The 26,643-nt window shown below is 38.2% G+C and overlaps 1 protein-coding gene and 1 long non-coding RNA gene across 5 annotated transcripts in view; one reads left to right on the forward strand and one right to left on the reverse strand.

Moving 5' to 3' along the window:
* The window catches only part of NPFFR2 (neuropeptide FF receptor 2), a 71,231-nt gene extending 66,745 nt beyond the window's left edge, over positions 1-4,486 (forward strand). For all 4 annotated transcript variants that reach the window (XM_021101421.1, XM_021101422.1, XM_021101420.1 and 1 more), the window contains 2 exons: positions 1,129-1,228; positions 3,019-4,486. In XM_021101421.1, the coding sequence (XP_020957080.1) occupies positions 1,129-1,228; positions 3,019-3,847 (929 nt within the window). In that variant the 3' untranslated portion in view covers positions 3,848-4,486. The remainder of the gene's footprint in view (positions 1-1,128; positions 1,229-3,018) is intronic.
* LOC110262123 overlaps positions 1-26,643 on the reverse strand; it is a 32,714-nt gene that overhangs the window by 4,128 nt on the left and 1,943 nt on the right. The window contains exons 2-3 of the long non-coding RNA XR_002346699.1: positions 3,829-3,956; positions 2,041-2,109 (exon numbers count right to left, since the gene is read on the reverse strand). This is a non-coding gene — a long non-coding RNA (uncharacterized LOC110262123). The remainder of the gene's footprint in view (positions 1-2,040; positions 2,110-3,828; positions 3,957-26,643) is intronic.

Below are 26,643 nucleotides of genomic sequence, written 5' to 3' on the forward strand. Positions count from 1 at the left end.
GGTGAGGGTCCTTTTTCTGATTTGTAGACTGCTCCAGGCTCACGTGGCCTTTCCTCAGTGCATGCATGTCTCATTCTCTTCCTCTTCTTACAATGGCACTAATCCCATTATGTGGGCACCACCCTCCTGGCCTCCTCTAAACCTAGTTACCCCCTAAAGGTGCCACGTCCAAATACCATCACATTGGGGGATAGGCTTCAATTTATGAATTTGAGAGGAAACACAAACATGCACTCCATAACAAAGTACCTCTGAGGTAAACTGTTTCATTACATGATACATAACTAAATATTAACTTTATTTATTCTACATGTAACTCCCGATTCTCCATAATTTATGGAATACATTCCCATACATTAATAAGAGAACTATAAATAAGAGAACTATTATTCTTCCTATTTTATTCATTTAAAGGGCATTGTTAAATAAGGTAAATGGTTTGGACTCTGGAAACATACTACTAGGGTTCAAATTCTTAATGTGCTTCTAACTAGCTGTGTGGCAAGGGATGTGATATTTGTGTATTTGTTACCTATTCCATATAATGAGGAAAATAATAAAGCCTCCAAAAGCCTGCCATGGGGACCAGATATGTTAATGGATGCAAAGCATTTATTACAGGGAGTTCCCGTCGTGGCGCAGTGGTTAACGAATCCGACTAGGAACCATGAGGTTGCGGGTTCGACCCCTGGCCTTGCTCAGTGGGTTAAGGATCCGGCGTTGCCGTGAGCTGTGGTGTGGGTCGCAGACACGGCTCGGATCCCGAGTTGCTGTGGCTCTGGCGTAGGCCGGCAGCTACAGCTCCGATTCAACCCCTAACCTGGGAACCTCCATATGCCACAGGAGCGGCTCCAGAAAAAAGGCAAAAAGACAAAAAGAAAAAAAAAGCATTTATTATAGTGTATAGAATGTTGAAACTAATGTATGTTTTGACATTATTATCAGTGTACTGAAAAACAGAGCTCTTGACTATATTAATGAAAATGATGGGATACATTAATTGTTTCCTGGGTATTATTTAGAAACAGTTGCATCAGTCTAATTTCATGTCTTTCTCTTCATAATTGCAGTGAAATTAAAATATATATATAATCTTTTCAAATACTGACAGTTTCATTTCCCTTCCAGGATGGCCATTTGGAAGCTCAATGTGCAAGATCAGTGGCTTGGTCCAAGGGATATCTGTTGCAGCTTCAGTATTTACTTTAGTTGCAATAGCAGTGGATAGGTAGGTCAACACTGAACTCTGATCCAGAGAATTGGGCATGTCTGCAGCTAATCTACCTAAGCAGTGAAAAAATGCCTGATCTACTAAATTTGGATATATCTGCTCAAAATTGTATTCATAATATATACCCCTCTAAGAGTAAGGCATATAGTACTAAAGGTTCAGTAATTAGAAAATAAAACTGCTGAAGTTTCCATATTTTAAGATTAAATAATTAGGGATGAGGCATGTCTTAGTATGCATTGCAATAACAAGATGAGTATCAAATATTTGTTGAATGAATGAAAAAATAATATTTAAAGTTTCAGTAGCTGGTTTACAAAAAGAGCAAAATACCTAGAATTAGGTGCCTACGAAGTTACCCATAATTTAAGATGAATAAATGGGAAAATTCACTAATTAGAAGACTAAATGAAAACTTGGAGATTAAGACAGAAGTCCTTACACATGCACTGAAGAAGTTGTAAAGGATAACAGAGCAGTCAAAGCTCAAGCTAACTAGTCATTATATAAAGATATTAGATAAATTAATTTGGAAGCACTGCTGTGCCACTTAAAAGCTCTAAGTTTCCTTCCTTGCCTGCAGATCTGGAAAGTAATAATTTTCATAACACATCAGTTTTATAGAGTCATCACATAAATCAAAGAAGATTCAATAGGTGATATTACTTTGAAGAAGAGAAAATGTTATACAGGTGTGTAATAGTATTATTATCTTAGAGTTAACATAATGAGTATCAAAAATCGAAATAACAAAACAGCAGGAAAATGAGGCTTCCCCCTACATACTGATGTTGAATTTTCATGCTCACCTGAGGACATAGAACACTTAGGAAGGTGTATAAACAGCACTCAGAATGGAAACTCTCAGACTCCTAGAGCTGTAAAACAAACCACCAGGACATTTAGTGGCTCACAACGATAATGCTTTAGATTTCTCACAGCTCTGGACTGGCCAGGTGCCTCTGTGCAATTCTCCTGCTCTGTGTCTTACAGCTGAAATCTCTCAGGCTTCTGCTAAGGCCATGCCGGCTAAGGTTCAACTGGCCAAAGCACGTTACCGGGCTAAGAATATAGATCATGAGTGTGGGCAAGGAGGAGAGTTTAAGAATATGAGCCCTGGAGCCAAACTACCTGTGTAAAAAGCATGTGTGATGATGGGCCAGATTTTTTTTACCTTTTCTTGAGCCTGTTTTCCCATCTTTTAAATAAGAAATCTCAAAGGCATGATCTATGCAAACCAATGGAAAAGAGCCCAGAACTGAATATTAAATTTTCATGTTCAGTGAAGACTAGTTACCACTAGTACCTCTATTATTTTTTTAATTTTTAAAATTTTTAATGGCCACACCTGTGGCATATGGAAGTTCCCAGGCTAGGGGTTGAATTGGAGCTGTAGCTTCCAGCCTATGCCCCAGCTATGGCAGCATGGGATCAGAGCTGCATCTGTCACCTACTCTGTAGCTCACAGCAACATCAGAGCGAGGCCAGGGATCAAAGCCGCATCCTCTTGGATACCAGTTGGTTTTGCTTCCACTGAGCCACAACAGGAACTCTGGCCTTTATTATTAACAGTGTCTGATATGCTACACTTACTCATTTTTGAGCTGAAATTTATCTCCTATCAATTACAGAAAATGATAATGCATGCCTCTCTACTACTAATTGTAATTTTCTATGTTTTTGAGGGCAGTGTGGATGGAGGACTATAATTACTTAAATAAACTCAATTCATGACTCTGTCAGTAGGTATGAGGTGGTCATTCACTGACATTTGCCTTTAATTACAGGTTCCGGTGTGTCGTCTACCCTTTTAAACCAAAGCTCACTATCAAGACAGCATTTGTCATTATTATGATTATCTGGGTACTGGCCATTGCCATTATGTCCCCATCTGCAATAATGTTACACGTACAAGAAGAAAAATATTACCGAGTGAGACTCAACTCCCAGAATAAAAGCAGCCCTGTCTACTGGTGCCGGGAAGACTGGCCAAATCAGGAAATGAGGAAGATCTACACCACTGTGCTGTTTGCCAACATCTACTTGGCACCCCTGTCCCTCATTGTCATCATGTATGGAAGGATTGGAATTTCACTCTTCAAGACAACAGTGTCCCACAGAGGCAAACAGAACCAGGAGCACGTGGTGTCCAAGAAGAAGCAGAAGGTCATTAAGATGCTCCTGGTGGTTGCCCTGCTTTTCATTCTCTCCTGGCTGCCTCTGTGGACTCTGATGATGCTCTCAGACTATGCTGACCTGTCTCCAAATGAACTGCAGGTCATCAACATCTACATTTACCCTTTTGCACACTGGCTGGCCTTTTGCAACAGCAGCGTCAACCCCATCATTTATGGTTTCTTCAATGAGAATTTTCGCCGTGGTTTTCAAGATGCTTTTCACCTCCAGTTCTGCCAAAAAAGATCAAAGCCCAAGGAAGCCTACTCCCTAAGAGCTGAAAACAATGTGGTCTTCAACACATCTTATCTGTCAGCTCAGGAAACTGCAATTAAAAACCCGCATGAGAAAATCATGCTTTGCAGGAAAAGTGCTCAGAAGCCTATACAGGAATGCGTGATGGAGGAATTAGGAGAACTTACCAATAGCAATGATATGTGAAAAGAGCCAGTAGAATGATTTTCAACTCTACTGCATGTTATATATTGAGATACTGTTGGTTTCTCTGGCTCTCTACTTCAGTTCTTCTTAAGAATGCTAGAAGTCCTCTCTGGAAAAAAGTAAACAAAATGACCTTCTGTTCATAATCAACCTTATTGTACGTAAAATATATGCAGAGATCCAAATGCAAATTTTCCTAGATAAATCTATTTTCTAGGACCAATTTTCAAAGCCTGATCTTGTGCAATTTAGCTATTTGTGTATGAATCAAGCATGTTTTATGCGTATGTGCATGTATGCAACACACAGACATTTTCCTCAAGTGGTGATAAAGAGGCAGTTCTTTGCACGAGAACACATTTTGTCAATTCTCCCTTAGACTGCAGAATTATTTGTCTGTTTCTACTTTTTAAATGTACTTAGCTTTCTTATAAATAAGAACTACAATAGCAAATAAGGGGACACTGTATTTCTTTGTATTTAGAGGTTGCTATATTTTTTTCTTTAAAGATTACAGTCAGGGATTTCCCTTGTGGCACAGTGGGCTAAAGATCAAGCCTTGTCACTGCAGCAGCGGGGTTTGCTGCTGTGGCACAGGTTCAATCCCTGGCCTGGGAACTTTCACATTACATGTCATGGGTGCAGCCAAAAAAAAAAAAAAAAACCAAAAAAACCCAGAAACCTAAAAACATAAAAAGTACAGATAAAAGTTGGTTAAGTCATAACATTGTTACATAAGAGTTACTGCTGGCTCTTTAATATTTTCTTTTCCTTTTTTTGTCTTTTTAGGGCCACACCCATGGCCACATTGAGGTTCCCAGGCCAGGGGTTGAATTGGAACTGGAGCTGCCAGCCCAAGCCACAGCCACAGCCAAGCCAGATCTGAACCACCTCTGTGACCTACATACACCACAGCTCATGGCAACCCCGGATCCTTAACCCACGTAGCAGGGCCAGGGATCAAAACTGCGTCCTCATGGATACGAGTCAGACTCATTTCTGCTGAGACACAATGGGAACTCCTTTTTAAGATTTTCATATATGAATGTAAGCGCTAGTTGAACCCATATTTCCTATACAGGTGGTTCAGGATCCCAAATTGACCTTCTTTCTAACAGAATCTCTAACATAAAGAATCTTTTAATAAAGCAGCAAGTGGCAGAAGAATGGCAGCTCTCTTTTAAAGGCTTAATCAGAGATTTCAATAATCATCATAAGACTCCTATAAAGTTTGTATAAGAGCAAGACCAATTATGTCCTGGTTTCCTGTTGGACACAACATTTAAATCTTGCAGTCCTACTGGATTAGTAAATTAGCACTATTATGAAAAAGAGAATGGTGAACCCCTGCATTCTGCTAGGTGCAGTTATATAGTGACAATAATTTTAAATGTTAGCTTTTACTCTAGGGTGAGATAATCCCTAGAAAATTGGGGAATTATACAATAATAGTTTGGCAAATAAAAGTAAATCTCTGGGCTTGGACTATTGTGTTTTTCCAGTCATTTCTGTGGTTCGGCTAAAAGGTTTTCAACATTATAGGCCTTTCAGAAAATAATTGTTCACTTTTTGAATGAAGATAGGTTATACTTGTTTTTGCTTTTTGCACAATGTATGAACTTTAGTTTTTTATTTATTTTTAATTCAATGAATTTTGTTATGTTTATAGTTGTACAACCATCATCACAACTAACTAGACTATCTCCATGCCAAACCCCGGGTCCATCCCTCCCCCTTCAACCTTTTGTGACCATAAGTTTTTCAAAGTCTGTTTCTGTTCTGCAAATAAGTTCATTTGTATCCATTTTTTAGATTCCACATATAAGTTATAGCATATGATGTTTGTGTCTCACTAACTTCACTTAACATGATAATTTCTGGGTCCATCATCCATATTAAGTTATGCGATATTTGAATATGTGTTACATATCTCCAAAACCTTTTTCAAACTTCATTATTTCTTCTATATCATGGAGTCTATATGTTATGGTAAACTTACTTGGGACTTCTTCAATAACCATTTTTCTGATTATAAAAAGTATAAAGATTATATTAAAAAGCATAAAAATAGATATAAAAATAGCACCTGTTAGTTGTAGAATTTTCATGAAATTCAGAATGGTACCAAAAATTAATGTAATTCCTCTTCAAGGAATTAAAAAAACCTGAAAACACTTATTCTAAACAATACTTGGATCAACATCCTGTATGTATGTCTTTGCCAGGAGTGATTATTTAAGAATGATTATTTTTGTCATTGCCTACCTCACAGTATCTTATTAAATTTTTTCCTTCAGCTTTGCTACGTTAGTTGTGAAAAAGCAATTAAATCTGTTGTGTTGTTTACTGGTGTAACTGAAAATTGTTCTGTGTTTCTTGCTAATTTATATTCATTTTTCTTCCCATTCTTTGGCTGTGTTGTTTACTGGTGTAACTGAAAATTGTTCTGTGTTTCTTGCTAATTTATATTCATTTTTCTTCCCATTCTTTGGCTCTTTTCTTATGTATTTGTTGTTGTTTTTGCCTTGTATTTATTAGTATGTGCTTTTATTTCCTCTGCTTTGTGGGCCCATACCTGTGGCACATGGAAGTTCCCAGTCTAGGGGTCTAATAGGAACTGTAGCTATCAGGCTATACTACAGACACAGCTACGCCAGATCTGAGCTGTGTCAGCTCACGGCAACACCGGATCTGTAACCCACTGAGTGAGGTCGGGGGTCGAATCCGTGTCCTCATGGATGCTAGTCAGGTTTGTAAACGACTGAGCCACAGCAGGAACTGCAATGTGCACTTTTTGTATCAGCTCTCAATAACAGGCAGAATGATCTTTTTTAAAAACATTTAAAAAAATGAGGTCAGTTATCTGCTTAAAAATCATTAATCATTCTCTTTGAAAATAGGAAAAAATGAACAAACTCCCTTTCCTTTTTCCGCCCCTGCTCACCTCTGAGCCTCATCTTGAACCCAGTGCTCATCATTCACACCCGCCTGTCCACCTGTTCCTCTGTATTAGCCAAGTCCTTTGCTGCTTCTGGATTTGTACTTGTTTTCTTCCTGCCAGAAATGTTCCCATTAGCCTTCACAAGCTGGCTCTCTCATCCTTTAGGACTCCAACTAAAACCCACCTGAGTCTTATTTATTCCTTTGTAGCAATTAATACCTGTAATTATCTTTAGAACTCACTTATTTGTTTACTCTCCATATGCCCTACCAGAAGGTAAACCTTATAAGGGTAAGGATTTTGTCTTGACTATCACTGTATCTCTGTTGCTTAAGAATGACACATTATAGACACACAATTAATATTTTTTGAATAAAGTGGCTGTGTATTTTCCAGTTTTAATTTACATTCTAACATATATATGATTGAGTTTATATTTCATTTTTAGATATTTAAAATAATTCAAAGTACAATAGAAGCATTGGATAATATAGAAAAGCAAATAAAGTAAAATGATTTTTTATGATTTTATCAGCACCTACTGATAACTATACTTGCTGTCATTTGGGGGCATGTACACATACTTTCTTTAACAAAGCTATGATTTGGGGGCATATACTTTACAAATTTTTATTCATTTAGTATATCAACATGTTTCCATGTTGTTTACTATTCTTCAAATATTTTCCTGCTTTAACTTATTAAAGTTCTCTGTAGCTGGAAATATAAGGTACTTATTAAATCTATAAAACGATGCAGTTATATATACCTTGTATAATACTGGACATATTTGTTATTATCTTGGGATATACAAAAAGTGCAGTTGTTTGGCCAAAATGTACATTTCTAAATGTTTTAATACACATTGTCGAATATTTCTTACACAGGTTTTAATATATACATATATACTATATAAATTATACACACACACACAATGTTAAAGTAACTAATCAAAGAGGCTATAATGTAAGCAAACTAAAACTTAAGACAGAATCAATGCACTCAAATCTGAGAAAGAAAAACTTAAGATCAACCAATCACAAATGGCCAGCTAGGCTGTGCCAAGACAGCCACATAAGCTCTAGCCAGTGAAATAAGTTCCTTGCTTTTCTTCCATGTCTGGTCTATAAAAACCTCTCTCCTGTTTCCGTCCATGGAATGCTCTTAACGACTTCAGTTTGGCACTGCTCAATTCAAACCAATGTTCGCTCAAATTAAGTCTTGAAAATTTTAACGTGTCTCAGTTTATCTTTTGACAACATCTGTATAGCCATATCTATTCATACTCACTCCAATCCAAAACCAGAGGGTTAATCCTAGAGCTCTAGCATTCCTTCTTTGCTCATTTACAACATCTCTCTCTGGCAATGGGAAACTTGGCTCTCCTTATCTACAATACATAGTATGTACTATATAAATATTGTTCAGCAATAGGACATATGGAAAGTAGTTTCAAAATTGCTAGCTCATATCCTTGTGAGAAAGAATATTTACCAACTGTACACAGTTCTTTCTGGATTTACCTTTACAGAATCTACTAAAAAATATCATTTCATCAAATTTTTTATCAGTTCCTTTCTGTCCCACCACAGGGACATTCTTGCTCACCATTTCTGCCTCGTGGCTTAGTGGCTTCAACCAGTTTGCAATCAACCACTAAACACCTCGAGGAGGAAGCAGCTCAGGCAGCTGGGCTGACTTTTCTCTCTCTTTCTTGGCTATTTGCACTTTTTTGCTGTTGCCTTGCCTAGTTGGAATTTATTTTTGTTCAAAGGCCTCTAAGATTGTTCAGTTTCCTCACCTTTTAACAGCCATTTCTGTTTGACTTCCAAACATGCAGCTTGTGCAGCAACAAAGAGCTTCAAAGGAAAAGTGGCAGAGTGCCAAGCTCATCTCAGTGCGTTCGTTTTTTCTCTGGAATCTTGGCTCCTTAACTCTTGGCTGCCATAGCTGCAGTCCAAAGCTTTCAAACAGATGAAATATTTGATTTTTTTTTTGCTACTTTTTGTACTTCAGCTTCTTGATTATTTGGGGCAGGTTAGTCCTTAGCCAAAAAGGGAAATCTCCAAAGCCTGTAACTATTTCCCTAGATGGCATTTTTAATACGTAGTTTTAGTTTGTTTCTCAGTTAATCCAAAACTAACAGCCTGTGACTGTAACTCCTCCTGTTCCCATTTTTAATGGTGAATCATCTTTGCTTTTGTTTTTATTTTTACTGTTTTTGCACCCAACTCCTATTTATTTATTTAAAGGTAATTTTATTAGAGTACAGTTGATTTACAATGTTGTATTAGCTTCAGCTCTACAGCAACATAAGTCAGTCACACATATCAATATAGCCATTCTTTATTCCCATATAGGTTATTACAAACTATTTGTTTATTTATTTATTTATTTATTTATCTTTTTAGGGCCACACCTGCAGCACACAGAAGTTCCCAGGCTAGGGTTTGCATCAGAGCTGCATCTGCAACCTATGCCACAACTCGTGGCAATGCCAGATCCTTAACCCACTGAGCAAGGCCAGGGATCAAACCTGCATCCTCATGGATACTAGTAAGGTTCTTAACCCACCAAGCCACAGTGGGAACTCCAGGTTATTACAAACTATTGAGTCAATTTTCCTGTGCTATAGAGTAGTTTCTCGTTAGTCACCTATTTTACCGTAGTGTATGTGTTATTGCCACCCTCCCAGTTCTTCCCTCCCTTCAATGGTTTCAACTATGGTAACCACAAGATTGGTTTTGAAATCTGTGAGTCAGTTTCTGTTTTTAAATATGTTCTTTTCGATCCCTGGCCTCGCTCAGTGGGTTAAGGATCCAGCGTTGCCGTGAGCTGTGGTGTAGATCATAGACTCAGCTCAGATCCTGTGGTGCTGTGGCTCTGGTGTAGGCTGGCGGCTACAGCCTCGATTAGACCCCTAGCCTGGGAACCTCCATATGCCACGGGAAGCGGCCCTAGAAAAAGCAAAAAGACAAAAAACAAAACAAACAAAAACTCCCACGTTCTTTTGTATTATATTTATCAGATTCCATATATAAATAATTTCATATGCTATTCATCTTTGTCTGACTGACTTCAGTGAGTATGATAATCTCTAGGTCCATCCATGTTGCTGCAAAAACATGGAACACTTCACTAAATTATGTGTCGTCCTTGTGCAGAGGCCAGGTAATCTCAGCATTGTCCCAATTTTAGTATATGTGCTGCTGAGGGGAACCCTCATCTTTGCTTTTAAATGGTATTGCACTTCTTTACCATTTTGGAACTTCTAAGTAGCACTCTGAAGAGAACATATGAGTCCTTGCAAGCAGGTTATCATGTTAGTCTAGAAGTCTCTGTAAGTTTCGAGTCAGGTTTTTTTTCTTCCTCAAAGAATAGAACACTTTTGTTTTGGTCTTTTGTCTTTTTTTAGGGCTGCACTCACAGCATATGGAGGTTCCCAGGCTAGAAGTCTAATTGGCGCTGTTGCTGCCAGCCCATACCAGAGCCACAACAACGCCAAATCCAAGCTGCATCTGCGACCTACACCACAGTTCATAGCAACACTGGATCCTTAACCCACTGAGCAAGGCCAGGGATCAAACCCGCAACCTCATGGTTCCTAGTAGGATTCGTTTCTGCTGAGCCGCGATGGGAACTCCAGAACACTTTTTTTTTAAGTCAAAAAACCTTCGTGATGAATTTGGGTAATTCCAGAATTACTTTCATTCAATTATTATTAGCAAAAGCATTTTAGGCTTTAGAAATGAAATTAGCATCAATTATTATGTGAAAAGTGTTCACAAATCAAATAAGCACACAAACTGAATAGCTTTCATCTTTTCAAATCCACCATTACATAAAGGAATTATTTACTGCTTTCAATTTTATATTTCAAAAAGTGTGGTGGAAACTATTTCCTAGATAGCAAATGTAACGAGCATTCCAAAAGTGATACTGTGTGACTGCATCTCCTCTTTCACATGACCTCCAATTTCCCAATGAGTATCCAAGGATGTTAGCTGAGATCCAGGTAGGCAGCAGAGGGTGTGAATTATACGGAGTTAATGTGAAAGTATTTCCGGAAATCTCATCTCTCACTGTTCCCCATCACCTTGGCAGAATTACTATTAATTCTTCCTATCAACACTCATGTACTTATGTCAATTATTTCCTTCTTTTCACATGCAAGGTAATCATTAATGACGCATTTTACATGATTTTGTCTGTGTGAGACACAGGTTGCAGAGTAAAGGCTCTGAGACTTCACCAGTCCTTCCTGAAGCATGCTTATTGACTTTTCAAGTATTCATCTAGCCTTGTGAGAGAAAATAAAAGGGGAAGTGAGTGATATAACCCATATATTCAAGAAGCTTATTGTTTTGGAGGACAGATGTCTTTACAAATAAATATTATATTAAGTATAAAACTAATTATCCATTGTGTGGTGCTTTACAGATTACACCATATACTAACATGCAGTGTATAAATTAATTCCACGGCATGGGACTAATATTTTAAATATAACGTAAATTTTAGTAAAGGTACTCCCAGGCAGTAAATAAAATGGAGAGAACGCACTTTGAGGTAAACAGAAATGCCCTTTCCTCTAATCTACTATAATCACTAAAGAATGTAATCATGAAAATAGTGTAGTTTGTAACTTTTCCATTCATTTGCTATACCATGCTCTATTTTTATGCACTCACACTTATTTGGAATAAAGTCTTTTTTCTTATGATTCTGGAAGATCTTCTGTCTCTAGAGTTCTCATACACGAGGCTTAGAAACTCACCCTCCATCCTATTCTCTTCGGAAGAAAACCAGAGCTATATAAAAGTCTTCGGGCTTTCTGTTTTAATCTACATTCTGCTTACACTCTAGAATCTGTTGCTTTTTTTTTTTTATGTAGTAAAAGGGCCTACCTATCAGTAACCAAGGCACAGTAAATGGTCGATAAATATTCATCACATGGATGAATGATCCCAGTATATTCATAGCATTAGCCACACAGGCAGTAGGTGTTCTCTATGTGTCGGGCACAATATTAATGCTTCCTATAAACTGCCTCAACTCAGACCAACCCTGAGACATGAATATTTTCACTATCATCACCCCCATTTTACAAATGCACAGAGAATAAAGTATGCCAAGAATAAAGAATGCTAATCACAGAGCAATAAAGTAACTTGAAGATCACATAGCTTGTGATTGAGACAGAATTTAGCAGTCTACTGCAAAGACCATGCCCTTCATCACCATGCCAGAAGCTGCCCTTCTGAGTCACTTAAATACCCTTTCAGTTATCAGGTCGATTGTCAGGGCATCACAGTGCTTATGTTCTAGTCACCCTTATTTTACTGAATAATGGCCCCAAAGCATAAGAGTAGTGATGCTGGCAGTTCAGCTCTGCCAAAGAGAAGCCATAAAGAGCTTCCTTTAAGTGAAAAGGTGAAGGTTTTTGGCTTACTAAACAAAGGAAAAAACCTGCATGCTGGGGTTGCTAAGATCTCTGGTAAGAAGAAATCTTCTATCTATGAAATTGTGAAGAAGCAAAAGGAATTTTGTGTTAGTTTTGCTGCCCACCTTAAACTGCAAAAATTTCAGCCACAGTGCATGGTCAGTGTTTAGTTAATATGGCAAAGGCATTACATTTGTATAAAATGATATTCTGAGAAAGAAAGAGGCCATGATCACATAATTTTCCTTAGAGCCTATTGTTACAGTTGTTCTCTTTTTATTATTAGTTATTGATGGCCTTCTCTTACTGTGCCTAATTAATAAATTAAACTTTATCATAGGTACGTATGTATAAAAAAAAAAAAAAACAGTGTTAGTGTTCAGTATTATCCACCATTTTTGGCATCCACTGGAGGTACTGGAATGTACCCCCACACACACCCGTGTAGAAGGGGAAACAAATATATTTCTACAGCACCCTAATGACCTATGAACAAATCTCATGACCTTGAATGTGGAATATTCAGAGTTGTGGAAAAAGGGATGAATCTATTTGTTCTTTATTTCTTTTATTTTTTATTTATTTATTTTTTTTGTCTTGCTGGGGCCGCACTGCGACATATGGAGGTTCCCAGGATAGGGGTCTAATTGGAGCTGTAGCTGCCAGCCTACGCCAGAGCCACAGCAATGCGGGATCAGAGCTGGGTCTGTGAACTATACCACAGCTCATGGCAACGCCAGATCCTTAACCCACTAAGTGAGGCCAGGGATCGAACCCACAACCTCATGGTTCCTAGTTGGATTGTTTCTGTTGCGCCACAGTGGGAACTATTTGTTCTTTATTTCTAATAAGCAATGGTCCTGTATGCTTATAGCTATAGTCAGATATATGATGCTTTAGAGGGACCTCAGGCCACCTGTTATACCAAGTATGAATTAGTGCTGTCAATTCATGCTACCACATACCACAAAATTAGGTATTTTCATAACTGCTGAAATGTGCCAAATTGGAAGTTCTCCAATCACTGAAATCCAGCATGTAAGTTACAACTGAGATGCAAAATACGTAAAACCTAACCACATCTCCCAAGCCATACTCATGCTGAATGAACTGTTAGATTAGGATTCCAGGTTGATTGGGGTTCTACTCCTATAGAACTGAGGAGTAAACCCTTGATCCCAGTGACATCTCCAGGTACTGCTGTCATCCTTGGGAGTCAGTGTGAAAAGCCATTTATCTTTCTCTTCATACCTTTCCAGCTGTGACACTTCAAGGCACTGATGGAATATTTACTGGGGAAAAGCAGAGTATTGTTGGTGTGTGTGTGTGTGTGTGTGTTTGCGTGTGTGTGCGTGGTTTTGTTGTTGCTTAAAAACCAGCTATAAGGGAGCAACTTACATTCACATGTTGATAAAAGCAAAGATTCATCTCTTCTGTTCAGTTATGTTCTGCAGAGCCCAGCACAGTTCTTAAACAAGTATTCAATAAGTACTGGGTGAACTAATCAACCAATTAATTAATTATGCAGAGTAATACACTAGGTCTTGCAACTTAAAATAAGTGTAGACAGAAAGCTCATATTTACTCTGGTATAATTTTCATCTTATTCTTACACCTCAGTATTGATCTTTACATGATTTAACCATTGAATTTGGGAAATTGTGGATAATGTATTTTTAAGAAGTGTATTTAAACACTCTAAAGACTATCTTGGGTTGTGTGGGGTGGTTCGAATCGATGGAATGGTTGGGGGTTGTTGTCAGTGGAGATCGGGTGGCGGTGTGGTGTAGGTGAGACGTGGTCGGATGCGTGCTGTGTCTGGCGAGGTGGTACAGCTCGATTAATACTAATCTCATATGCAGCAAAAATACAAAAAAAAAAAAAAAACAAAAAAAAAAAAAAAAAAAAGACTATCTTTGTTGCAAATGTACTGGTCTAAAAAAGTATACTCTTCCAAAAATCTGGAATAGTTAATTGTTAGAGTATCAGTGTGATAATGAATTTTTTTAAATGTCACAGTAAATTGAAAGGCTTGCTAATATACTGACAATTCATCTAAGATCAGCTTTTCTTCTAATGCAAATATAGTTGACAAACGATGATTTGCAGTAATATTTTAAAAATAGTAGCTTCAAAGGAATGATTTCAATTCCTTCTACTCATTTATAATACTTAGTTAAAATTATTAAAATTGAAAAAAGTTTCACACCATTGTAAAGTCAAAAAATTTTTAACACAAATGATCATAAATTTGGGACCACTTGTAATTCAATTAGACATCTGTTCAAATGACTTCATCAGATGGGCTTTTCTTGACTTTCCCAGGTCAAACAGTGCATCCTTTCATCACTTCCTAGTCTCAGTGCCCTACTTTATTATTCTGTCTTCAAGATTACCACCTAATTGTTTATTGCTAGTTTCTCCCCACTAGAATGGGAGGTCTTGAAAGTTGGGACTTATCTCCACTATGCTTAGTAATAGGTATTCAATACACTTTTGTTTGATGAATGAATTCCATATTATTCAGGTGGGGGGAGGGATCGACAAGGGTTTGGGATGGAAATGTTCTAAAATGAGTTCATGATGATGGTTGTACAACTATAAATATGATACAACTCAATAAATTAAAAAAGAAAAACCTAATTACAAAAAAATTGAGGAAAAAAATTTCTAAATAGAATATTTATCTTGCCTTTTCCTTTATAATTTTAGAAAGATTAAAGAGAAAGGCTATTCATTCTCCTAGTTATAATAAAGGAATCAAACTATTTTTGAAGAGTACAAGAATCCTTTAGACTACATGATGTACTTCCTCATGTTTTTTTTTTCTTGGATGTTAAAAAGAGTCATAGAGGAAGACAAGATTTTTAAAATTCTAAAATTATTTTTATATCTTACATATTATGATTAAAAGCCTGGTCATATGAGTAATATAAGGCAGGTAAAAGACTTTCAAAGCTCTACAAAGGCTTTTCAAACTCAATTGGCTACATGAACAGGAGAGAAAATATAGAAGAGTGCAATAGTCTAATTTAAAAAAACATGATAAAGTGGGAATATGTCAAACCAGACACACAAGCCAGCTTATTCTCAGTCTAAAGATATTAGTAGTCACTTAAAAATAAACCAAGTAAAAATAAATGTAGGTATGTCCCAAGGGCTGTCAGTTTGTGGCCCCTACTATAGGAAGAAAAATATCAGAGGAAATAGCAAATATCACAGAGCAACAAGATTCCATTACTCATCTAAATCGTCACTCCTCCTGTGGATATCAATAGCAAATCTTTAAAAAAAGACTGAATATAGAGTGTTACTCCAGAAATCCAAATGTAGGTGAGAAAAGAATACTGCTTTGTGGTTAAATGAAAAGAGAGCTTGAGAGAAGAGCTACATCCATTCATTTTCAGATTTTTTCCCCATGTAACTTATCACAGAATATTGGATAGAGTTCCCTGTGCTATACGACAGATCCCCATTGGCCAGTCTGAAACACTTTGTTGTAGAGCAGAAATGATCATGACACTGTAAGTCAACTAAACGTCAACAAAACTTAAAAAAAAATCAAATGTAAAATAAAATCAAGTTGAGCAGTTCCTATTGTGGTGCAGCAGAAACAAATCTGACTCGTATCCATGAGGGTGTGGATTCCATCTCCGGCCTTGCTCAGTGGGTTAAGGCTCCAGCATTGCTATGAGCTGTGGTTTAGGCTTATAGCTGTAGCTCTGATTCAGCCCCTAGCCTAGGAACTCCCATATGCCACAGGTGAGGCCCTAAGAAAAATAATAATAAAATAAAGTAGTTGAAATTTAAAAAAAAAAAAATGAGATTATCTACACACACCAGTTAGGGAGATAAGGGGAAATATGATTATAATTCTTTCCATAATAGTTCTTTAAATATCATTATAACTAATTATTGGTAGACAAGAATTCACAGAGCTCCTATACAGACATGCACTCACTCTGAACTTCATGTATCAGTTGATATATACAGACTCTGATCATCAGCGCATCCATTTGTAAAGTGAATTTTTCAATGCCACTCCTGTTACCCAGCAAGCCCATCCTCATGCCCAATCTCATTTTCATATACCAACAGGGCATATTCGAGTGCTATAAATAAGTAGAAGTCCTTAGACCTGATTTGCGAAGTGAAGCTGAGCCATAAATGAAACTGATATCTCAGGGGCTAATATCATAAAGCTAAATCTCTGCAGGAGAAATGAAGTAGAAATTGAAAATGACTGTAATCCAGAAGTCATTTCAATCAATGCTAGTACTGAGAATTTCTTGTTTTCTTTCAAAAAATCTTAAATGCCAGTCTCCTGTGATGTGGTTACACACAAAATGAGTGTTCTTATGACAGGTAATTCTGTAATAGAAAGGGCTCAAATAACTTTCTGGGGAGTTGGTGACAACCTGTTATTCTCCAGAAGCTTCTGAGTGGGCAAGCACTTCTCAGTTTACTCGCCTAAGGCGGTGAAGTATATCATGTAAATTAAGCATACCTGAATGTGTCAGCAACCTCCCTTGAACATTTGCCTCCCACCCCCACAGGAACACAGACACATATACACTCCCTCATACAATGAATGGATATTTAAGAAAGTTGAAAATTAAGGTTAGCTCAAATTAACTGGTTCCCAATAAAAACGGTCAACATTGGAGTAGAGTCATCTTGATTTCTTTTCCAACTTCTTAAGATTTTATAATGTGTAGGAAGTATATGTGATTCTTGTCCCTCTGACAGCCAGATATTCGTGTATCTACCTGTTAGTTTAGATAATTATTTTCTCTTTTTCTTACTGTTCTTTGCTTATACTTTCAAAAAAAAAGAAAAAAACAGAAACAAAAGCTCTTTCTCAAAAGGGAGATTAACATTCCTTCTTTTGCACAGGAAGGGCTTTCCCTTGTGGTACAGTGGGTTAAGGATCCAGTGTTGTCATGCAGCAACTTGGGTCACTGCTGTGGATCAGGTTTGATTCCTGGCCCCAGGAACTTCCACATGCTACAGGTGCAGGAAAAGAAAAAGGCACAGGAAGAACATGGGGTTTACAGTCAAGGACCAGAAAACAAAATATGGAAGTACTCCATACCAGGGATGAAGAACTACAAACTGAGAGCAGGTGGGTGCCTGAGGAAAAGACACAATATATATGGCCTTGCTTTGATTGAGCTTTAGATAGGCTTTCTAAGAGGTGAACCATGGAGAGACAGTTATTTTGTATCCATTAGGCTTCTGTAGAAGACCAGAAGCATTGCTTAGTTTATAGCAGCACTTCCAAGGCAGTCAGAGGGAGACACTGTTTCAAGTCAATGTAGTAAGAAAAAAATCCATCCAAATCAGTGTGCACTCATTTAGCCTAATGATGTTTATGAATTCATGTAAGATTTATTCTCTTTTGACAGACAGACATCCCCCCCAAATAAAGAGGGTACATATGCTGAAAAGCACAATAAAAACATTTTCTAAATAATTGGATGGAAAAATTTCTAAAAGAGTTATATAAATGGTGAATATACTATATTCAAGGGTTAAAAGACAATAGTGTTAAGATGTCTATTCTCCCTAATTTTATCTATGGATGTAATAAAATACCAATTAATACAACTAATATTTGATCAACATGCCACAAACTATGTTAAACATTTCACAGGTGGCATCTTGTTTAACGTTCCCCACAATCCTATGAATTAGGTACTATGATTCTTGTCATTTATAACTGAGAAGGCTAGAGCAGAGAGCCATCAAAAACTTAGTCAAGACTTAACCAACAGTTCAGCATGTATGACGACTGGCTGGCTGATTCCAGGGCCTGTTCTTTTGGACACTGTAGCTACACTACGATGACTAACATTTATTTTTTACTGTCAACCAGGCACTGTCCTAAGTGTCTTACATATATCACTCCTTTCTTCTCATAAGAACCCTTTGTACTGTATATGACAATTATCTCCAGCTTATTAGTGACCCCCTAAAGCAGAGAATTTACATGGCTTACCCAAGGGGGAGGGGAGTGGGAGTTGGATGAACTGGGAGTTTGGGGTTGGTACCTGCAAAGTAGGACATTAAGAATGGATGGGTGGAGTTCCTCACTGTGGCTTAGTGGTAATAAGCCTGACTAGTATTCCTGAGGATACAGGTTCAATCCCTGGCCTCGCTTAAGGATCTAGCATTGCTGTGAACTGTGGTGTAGGTCGCAGGTGCAGCTCAGATCCCACATTGTTGTGGCTTTGGTGCAGGCTGTACATACAGCTATGATTTGACCCCTAGCCTGGGAATTTCCATTTGCTGTGGATGTGGCCCTAAAGAAAAAAAAGACAAAAAATTAAAAAGAATGGATGGTCAGTGAGGTCCTACTGTACAGCACAGGGAACTGTGTCCAATCTCCTGGGATAGGACATGAAAAAGAATGTATATATATATTAGTTTGTCTGGGTCACAGTGCTGTACAGCAGAAATGGGTCAACATGTAAATCAACTATAATTAAAAAAAAAAAAGGAAAAAAAAAGTCAGTGGGGAGACATTTGAGATATACCTCCTATCTCATGCTTGGCTGCCCATCAACAAATGCTTTTCTTTTTGCAAAAATCCTTGCCTCGGTATTTGGTCTTTCCACTGCATAGCAGGTATTAAGCCCACATGCTTGCTTACGCTCATAAGAAAGAAAAAGGAAAATAAGGCCACCTTAAGATGTAATAGCCTTAGAAGATAGAAAAGAAAACAATGAGAAGTGCATTTCTTCTGAAAGAAATAGGAATGAGCCACGGGAGCATATAATATGAGTCAAAAGCATGGGCAGGACCGCTGTGGGGCATGGCTTGGTTCTTCAACTGATGCTTTGAGAACCCCTGATTCCTCCTATGAGCAGAAGCCTGCTTTAAAAAAAAAACCCTGCACAAGCTATAGCACTGCTCAAAAGGGGTCACTAGCAGTACATGTGTTATCGGCCACATCAATTTTGATGAAAAATACCTACGTCACTGAGTGTCCTGGTCAGAGCAGGAAACTAGAAATATGAATCATGGGTACAACTTCTATCTTTATTTTATTTGTTCTGCAAGACCCAATAAAGGAGGCTAGTTTCCTTCTTTAAGTATCTGATGCAAATTTTTTGAACTTGTTTGGATCATATAAGTAGTCAAGGCGGGATTTAGTTAAATCAAATTTTGAACTCTCAAGCTGCTCCAAAATCAATCCAAAGCAGTATCATTGAAGAAAAATGAAGGATGATTTTTGCAGGATTCAGCAAATCTGCAGAAACATATATTTTCCTTATGTTTTTCTTAAGTTGGCAAAATTATACCATACAATACCACACATTATGTTGCTTCAGCCTACAAGAAAAATGAATGAAAGAAAACTTTGGTATTAACTATTCAAGATGCTTTCTTATTTAGTCCTTGCAGTTTGTGTGATGCAATAATTTTATTCTTAACTTTTCTACTTTAGTTCCATGTTAGATGCAATGTCATTTTTGCACCTATTACCAGAAACATTTTGATGTGATTTAAATAAAAGAATACATACAATAAGGATATCAAAACAGCTACAGAAATAGAAAATAAAACTCAACCAAAGAAAGGAGAAAGTGTGCTCATCCCAGAGGCTGGTACAGGTGCTATGAATGGGCATCAAATGCATCCTGAATTTCTTACAGATTACATCTATGAACAAATCAAGTGCCTACCATTCATGCTTTTCCAGGTAAGAACCTTCTAGCCTATCTGAGGAACTGGATAATCAGAGTAGAGTAAGGTAGGCAGGCTGTACTGGAGCCCAGGTTGAATCTGCTGTCTCACTTCTTCTTTCCACCCCCAGACACTAGAGAGTCTGGAAACTGACAGTTAAAGCTTTGACGATGCCAAATGTTGAGGTCACGTCATGTCGTGAGACATGTTTCTACAATATTTTCTTAGCCTCTTTGCTGAACACTCCATCTTGTCCAGCTTTACTTTACCTCATCTTCCTGTTTGAAAAACAGTCACTGTGATGGTAAATGGCTTAAGCTTAAGAACAAAGTCCTAAAGGCATAAGTTATTCACAGGGTCAGCTGAATGAGGACATAATGCATTTTTCTAGGCACGCCGGACCTGTGCAGATTGGCATGCCATTTGATATGTCCTCTAAAGAATAAGAGAAAGAGGAACCTCATGGCCAAGTGGTTTATGAGTGGTCCTTAGAAGAATATGCATTAGCAAAGAGAACCAAGGTGCAAACCTAGGCATGCAGGGTTGCCCCAAATAGGCATGCCTTTTGCAAAGAGGCATGCCTTTTGCAGAAGCACAGTGAGGATTCTCTGAAATGCTATGCTCATCAAATGCTAATGATTCTTAAATGCCTAAAGTTCAGAATAAAAGTTTAACCATCTACCAGCTAAGTGACTTTTAAAATAATAAAAGAACTTATAAAATAATAAAAAAAAACACCTATATCCTGCACCTACAACCCCCTCCTCACTTGATTTAATCCTAAAGAGCACAATAAAAGCAGTGTGGTTTCTTGAGGCGGTGCTCTTGGTCTCTGAGACTTTGAGTCCCCCGGTTCCCACCTTTACTTAAGATAAATGTCTTTGTATCTTGTTTTATGTTAACTTTTTCCTTAGTTTCACAGCACCCATTCTTCAGCCCCATTCTGCTGAGCTGGTCTTGGCAATGTCAGAGACTTAGAATACTCTCAAAACTTAAAGCTTGGAGGAGTTCCCGTCACGGCTCAGTGGTAATGAACCTGACTAGCCTCCATGAGGACTTTGGTTCAATCCCTGGCCTCACTCAGTGGGTTAAGGACCTGGCGTTGCTGTGAGCTGTAGTGAAGGCTGGCAGTTGTAGCTCTGATTGGACCCCTAGCCTGGGAACTTCCATATGCTGTGGGTGTGGCCCTAAAAATAAATAAATAACACAAACAAAAAAATCTGAAAGCTTGCAAATGGTTACCTATAAAATTAAGGATGATAGGATTTAAAAAACAATATTATATCATGACAGAAATAGTCGATGAAACTCTATCTAGTCTGCTATTTCTATGTGGACAAGAGCTCTGCATTTCTGTATTCTCAGCAAGGAGCACAATGCTTAGCAGGTAGCAGGTACCCAAATACTTCTAGAGAAATCCATGACACAATAAAGCAATGAATGAAAGTATCTCATTCTCTAAGGCCTTATTTATCACATTTAAAAAATTTTCTTCCTTAAGAGAGTTCCCATTGTGGCTCAGCAGCAATGAACCCAATTGACTAGTACCCATGAGGACGTAGGTTCGATCCCTGGCCTTACTCAGTGGATTAAGGATCCAGCGTTGCTGCTCCAGTGCACAGTGTAGGTCACAGACACAGCTCATATATGGTATTGCCATGGCTGTGGGGTAGGCTGGCAGCTACAGCTCCAATTCAACCCCTAGCCCTAGGAATTTCCATAGGGTGTGGCCCTAAAAAAAAATTTCTTCCTTAAATAACTCACTTCAGTCTCACTGAGACCATCAACTGAGCAGATCTGATGCTGTCGGTCATCACGGATGCACTCCATGCATGTTTAGGCGAATACAGTGATTTGACAGCTGATGGATTCATTACACACGACTAACGTGACCAAGTATTAAGGTCCTAACCAGTGATAATATATACTCTTTTCCTTCCCTTTGCTTTTTTTTTTTTTTTTTGTCTTTTTGCCTTTTCTAGGGCCACTCCTGTGGCACATGGAGGCTCCCAGGCTAGGGGTCGAATCGGAGCTGTAGCCACCGGCCTACGCCAGAGCCACAGCAATGCAGGATCCGAGCTGCGTCTGTGACCTACACCACGGGCTCACGGCAATGCTGGATTCTTAACCCCCTGAGCGACGCCAGGGATCGAACTTGCAACCTCATGGTTCCTAGTTGGATTCGTTAACCACTGAGCCACGATGGGAACTCCAGAATGCACACAACTTTAAAATTTCAAGCTTGAATAAAGGATATTATAAATGAGCTAAAGAAATGGGGAGTAATACCATGTTCACAGATGGAACAAATTCATCTTACAAAGACACAGACTATTAATAGTTTTATTATAATATTTTACATAAATTAAAATATTATTGATATTCATTAATTTATTATTCTGCCAATTTTGTGCACTCCCATGCAAAAATCCATCTGGAGTTCCCTTCGTGGCTCAGTGATTAATAAACCCGACTAGGATCCATGAGGATGCAGATTTGATCCCTGGCTTTGCTCAGTGAGTTAAGGATCTGGTGCTTCTCTGAGCTGTGATGTAGGTCACAGATGTGGCTTGGATCCTGCGTTGCTGTGACTGTGGTGTAGGCTGGTGGCTACAGCTCCAATTCAACCCCTAGCCTGGGAACTTCCATATGCCACAGGTGAGGCCCTAAAAAGCCCCCCCCAAAAAAAAATTCATCTGGATTCTTTTTCAGGAAAAGAAGTTATGTATACTAAAATTAATATGGAATAATTAAGAATTTGAAAAGATTATTCTGGTTATGTGAAAAAGAGCAAAGAAATGGGATGAACCATACCATCAAGAAATAGTATGATATTGGCTTAAAAATAGGCAGCCCTATGTTTACATAAGATATGGACATATGATCAAGGAATCCCTGCCAAGTGAGGGAGAAAGAATCAATTATAATACATGGCGTAGGAGTTCCCGTAGTGGTTCAGTGGTTAACAAATCTGACTAGCATCCATGAGAACGCAGGTCTGATCCCTGGCCTCGCTTAGTAGGTTAAGGATCTGGTGTTGCCATGAGCTGTGGTGTAGGTTGCAGATGCTGCTCGGATCCTACATTGCTGTGGCTGTGGTATAGGCCAGCAGCTACAGCTCCGATTCAAACCCTAGCCTGGGAACCTCCATATGCCGCAGGTGCAGCCCTAAAGAAAAAACAAAAAACAAAAAACAAACAAACAAAAAAAAACACAGTGTAGAGAAAACTGTTTATATGGGAAAAATAGAGCTGTGCCCCATTTAGTATCATATGCAAAAGTGAACTTCAGAAATATTGATCTGAATAGCAGTTACATAGCAAAAGAAAAATAGGAAAAAGGGCAAAGAAAAGCTATAGGGCAGAGAAGGAAAATCTAAATGGATTTATAGCAAATATAAAACAGGATTTAAGATAATCCAAAACACCAGTAATTAAAAAAAAATCCAATAGGATAGCATACAATTTTGTTATCTCAATCAATCAATCAAAAAGAGAAAAGGGGAGTTCCCGTCATGGCGCAGTGGTTAACTAATCTGACTAGGAACCATGAGGTTGCGGGTTCGATCCCTGCCCTTGCTCAGTGGGTTAACGATCCGGCGTTGCCGTGAGCTGTGGTGTAGGTTGCAGACTCGGCTCGGATCCCAAGTTGCTGTGGCTCTGGCATAGGCCGGTGGCTACAGCTCCGATTCGACCCCTAGCCTGGGAACCTCCATATGCCGTGGGGAGCGGCCCAAGAAATGGCAAAAAGACATTTAAAAAAAAAAAAAAAAGAGAAAAGTTATCTAAAATGGATATAAATACTAAGCAGGCACTCAGCTAGCTTCAAGTTAATCCTTTTAATCAAAGGCATATAACTGCCATGTGCATATGTTTTCAAGTCACAGCAGTGGAGACAGTAGATTGTCAGTAGACAGTAAGCAACATGGAGATGGTACTTAGTGATTAAGAGAAAGAACTATGGGGCCCAGCTCCTGTTAGGGCTTGATCCTAGCTCTATAAATGTGCCACAATCATAGTACATACCTCACAGTGTTGTTGTGAGAATCAAATGACATAATATACTAAAAGGGCTTCACTAAATGCCTGGTAATGCATTAAGCTTGTAAATGTTACCTGTGGTAGTGCATTTGTTTTTCTTTGGGTATGAGTTTTTTCAGTTAAAATCTCTAATATTTTTATCTCTAATTGCACTGATTTTTAAGTGTTATTATAAATTTAGTACCATATTCTAGAAGAAAATTTCAGTCAGTACACTTTCATAATATATCCATATAAAATCTATACATTTGTCTTCATCTATATGGTGTATCTTAGTTTACCATAAGTATTACTGTCAAAATAAGACAGATTTCTAATTTTTTATCTCAGGAGTTTTCATATATGTTTTAGGGTGGGGGGCTAGGAAGGGGAGAGACACAGCAGAAGCAATGTCAGCCAAAAAAATGCTTCTTTCTGTATTTATTTTTTTTTTAGGGCCACACCCACAGCATATGGAGGTTCCTAGGCTAGGGGTCTAAATGGAGCTGCAGTTGCCAGTCTATACCACAGCCACAGCCACATGGGATTCTTAACCCACTGAGTGAGGCCAGGGATTGAACCCTTATCCTCATGGATCCTTGTCAGGTTCATTAACTGCTGAGCCACAGTGGAACTCCTTTATTTTTTTTTAATTTAAAAAATTATACTTTATTTATAATGTGCCAACTTCTGCCACACAGCAGAGTGATCCAGTATACACATATATATATACACACACACACATATACATTCCTTTTCTTATATTATCTTCCATCATGGCCTATCCCAAGAGATTGGCTATATAGTTCACTGTGCTATACAACAAGACCTCATTGCTTATCTATTCTAAATGCAACAGTTTGCATCTACTATCCCCAAACTCCCAGTCCATCCCACTCCCTCCCCTCCCCACTTGGCAATCACAAGTCTGTTTTTTATGTCTGTGGGTCTGTTTCTAATTTGTAGATAGGTTCATTTGTGAGGTATTCTAGATTCCATATATAATTGATAGCATATGGTATTTTCTTTCTCTTTCTGACCTCTTTATTAATATTCATGGGTCTGAATTTAAATATTCAGCAGAAAACAATTTCCAAGTGTTAGATATGAAGAAAGGAGGTAAGGTAATCAGTGTAAAGGAGGAAAAATGAGAGGCAGGTAAACTGTGAACAGAGGACAAGTGGCCTGAGGCACTGCTTTACACCATAATCTGACTTAAATTAGTTCATCTATTTCCAAAGCATAATAACAAACAGCCACTAATAGCAATGATTCTGGGCCAGGCATGCATACATTATTTTGTTTAGCCCTCACAATAACCCTATAAAGCAGTATTTTTCACACTCCCTACTTATAGATGAAAAACTGAGGACTATGCATCAAATATCCAATAAGTGATGATCCATGATTGAGTCAAAAACTGTCTGACCCCAAAGCCCAGGCTGAACTTCCCCTAACAGTTTCTCAAAAGTAAAGAGAGCATAAGGGGTGGGCAGCCTGCCATGGTCCTCCCTGAGAGCTGCTGAGATGCTGCCTCTCAAAGTGGTACCACTCCATGCATTAAAGCACAGCTGAGCAACTTCATGATGCTGCTAGCTTAAAAACATTGTGGGAAAGACATTTTGCACCAAGGAAGTTATAAGACTGGTAAGAAAAGAAGCAAAGTCAGTGACCCACACACTGCTATTTTTTGACCCCCCGTGCAGACAATTTCCTCTAGGGATTATGTTTACTTAAAGAAAAAAAAAATGCTAATAAAAATTTCTCCATCATAAAACACCTAGCAAATAAATATGAAGCCCTGAGGTTTGAAGTAAACCTATAATTTAAGATATTAATTTTAACTGAACAAATGCTTTAATAGTCTATGGGGCTGAAATTCAGTCAAGCATGATTTCCAACCAGGCTAGAAACTGTAATCATTTAATATTTGCTACCACTAGATAGTAACATCTATTTTTGTTCACTGAGATGTATCAAGTTGAATATGAGGACTCATTAGCTATCCTTGCCAAAGCTGTGAATGGATGGGTGTACTGTTCTTTGTCCCTAGAAGTGGTTTCCCCTCAGCTTTGCTCATCTGTGAGGTCTATGAAGAAAGAGGGAAAGGGGACAGGGTTGCTTATGTGGATGTACCATCCTAATCTGGCCCAGTTTCTGGTTCCTATACCCAGTGTATATATCTTCCACTGAACCTCAATTAATTCAGCTGTGTCACCCCCACAGATAACCATGACAATTTGGTGTTTGGGATACAATGGTAAGACAGATGTAGTTCCTGCTTTCCTGCAGAATATATTCTAGTGAGTGACGTGTAAATAACAGACAAACAAAAACTAGGCAACAAACAAAGTATAAAATTGCTGCAGAGAATAATATAACAAGGAAAACAAAAGGAGACCTCATTTAGGTACGATAAGGAAAGATGTTTCCGTGGGACTAGCATTTTATCATGCTGAGAACTAAAGAATGAGAAGAAAATCATGATTAAAAGAATTCGAAAAAAGTGTTCTAGGTCAAGGAAGCAGCACGTGCTACGGGCCCTGCAGTAGGGAGAACTCAGTGTGTGGAAGGAACTGAAACACATCTTTCTGGGTGGAAAATAGTGACGGGTGAGAGAAAAGCTCCAAATGAACTTGCCAAGATGGACAAGGCCATGGATGACCTTGCAGGTCATACTTGAGGAGACATTCTAAACGCA

The sequence above is a fragment of the Sus scrofa genome, chromosome 8 (genome assembly GCF_000003025.6).
Source record: "Sus scrofa isolate TJ Tabasco breed Duroc chromosome 8, Sscrofa11.1, whole genome shotgun sequence".
Classification (NCBI taxonomy): domain Eukaryota; kingdom Metazoa; phylum Chordata; class Mammalia; order Artiodactyla; family Suidae; genus Sus; species Sus scrofa.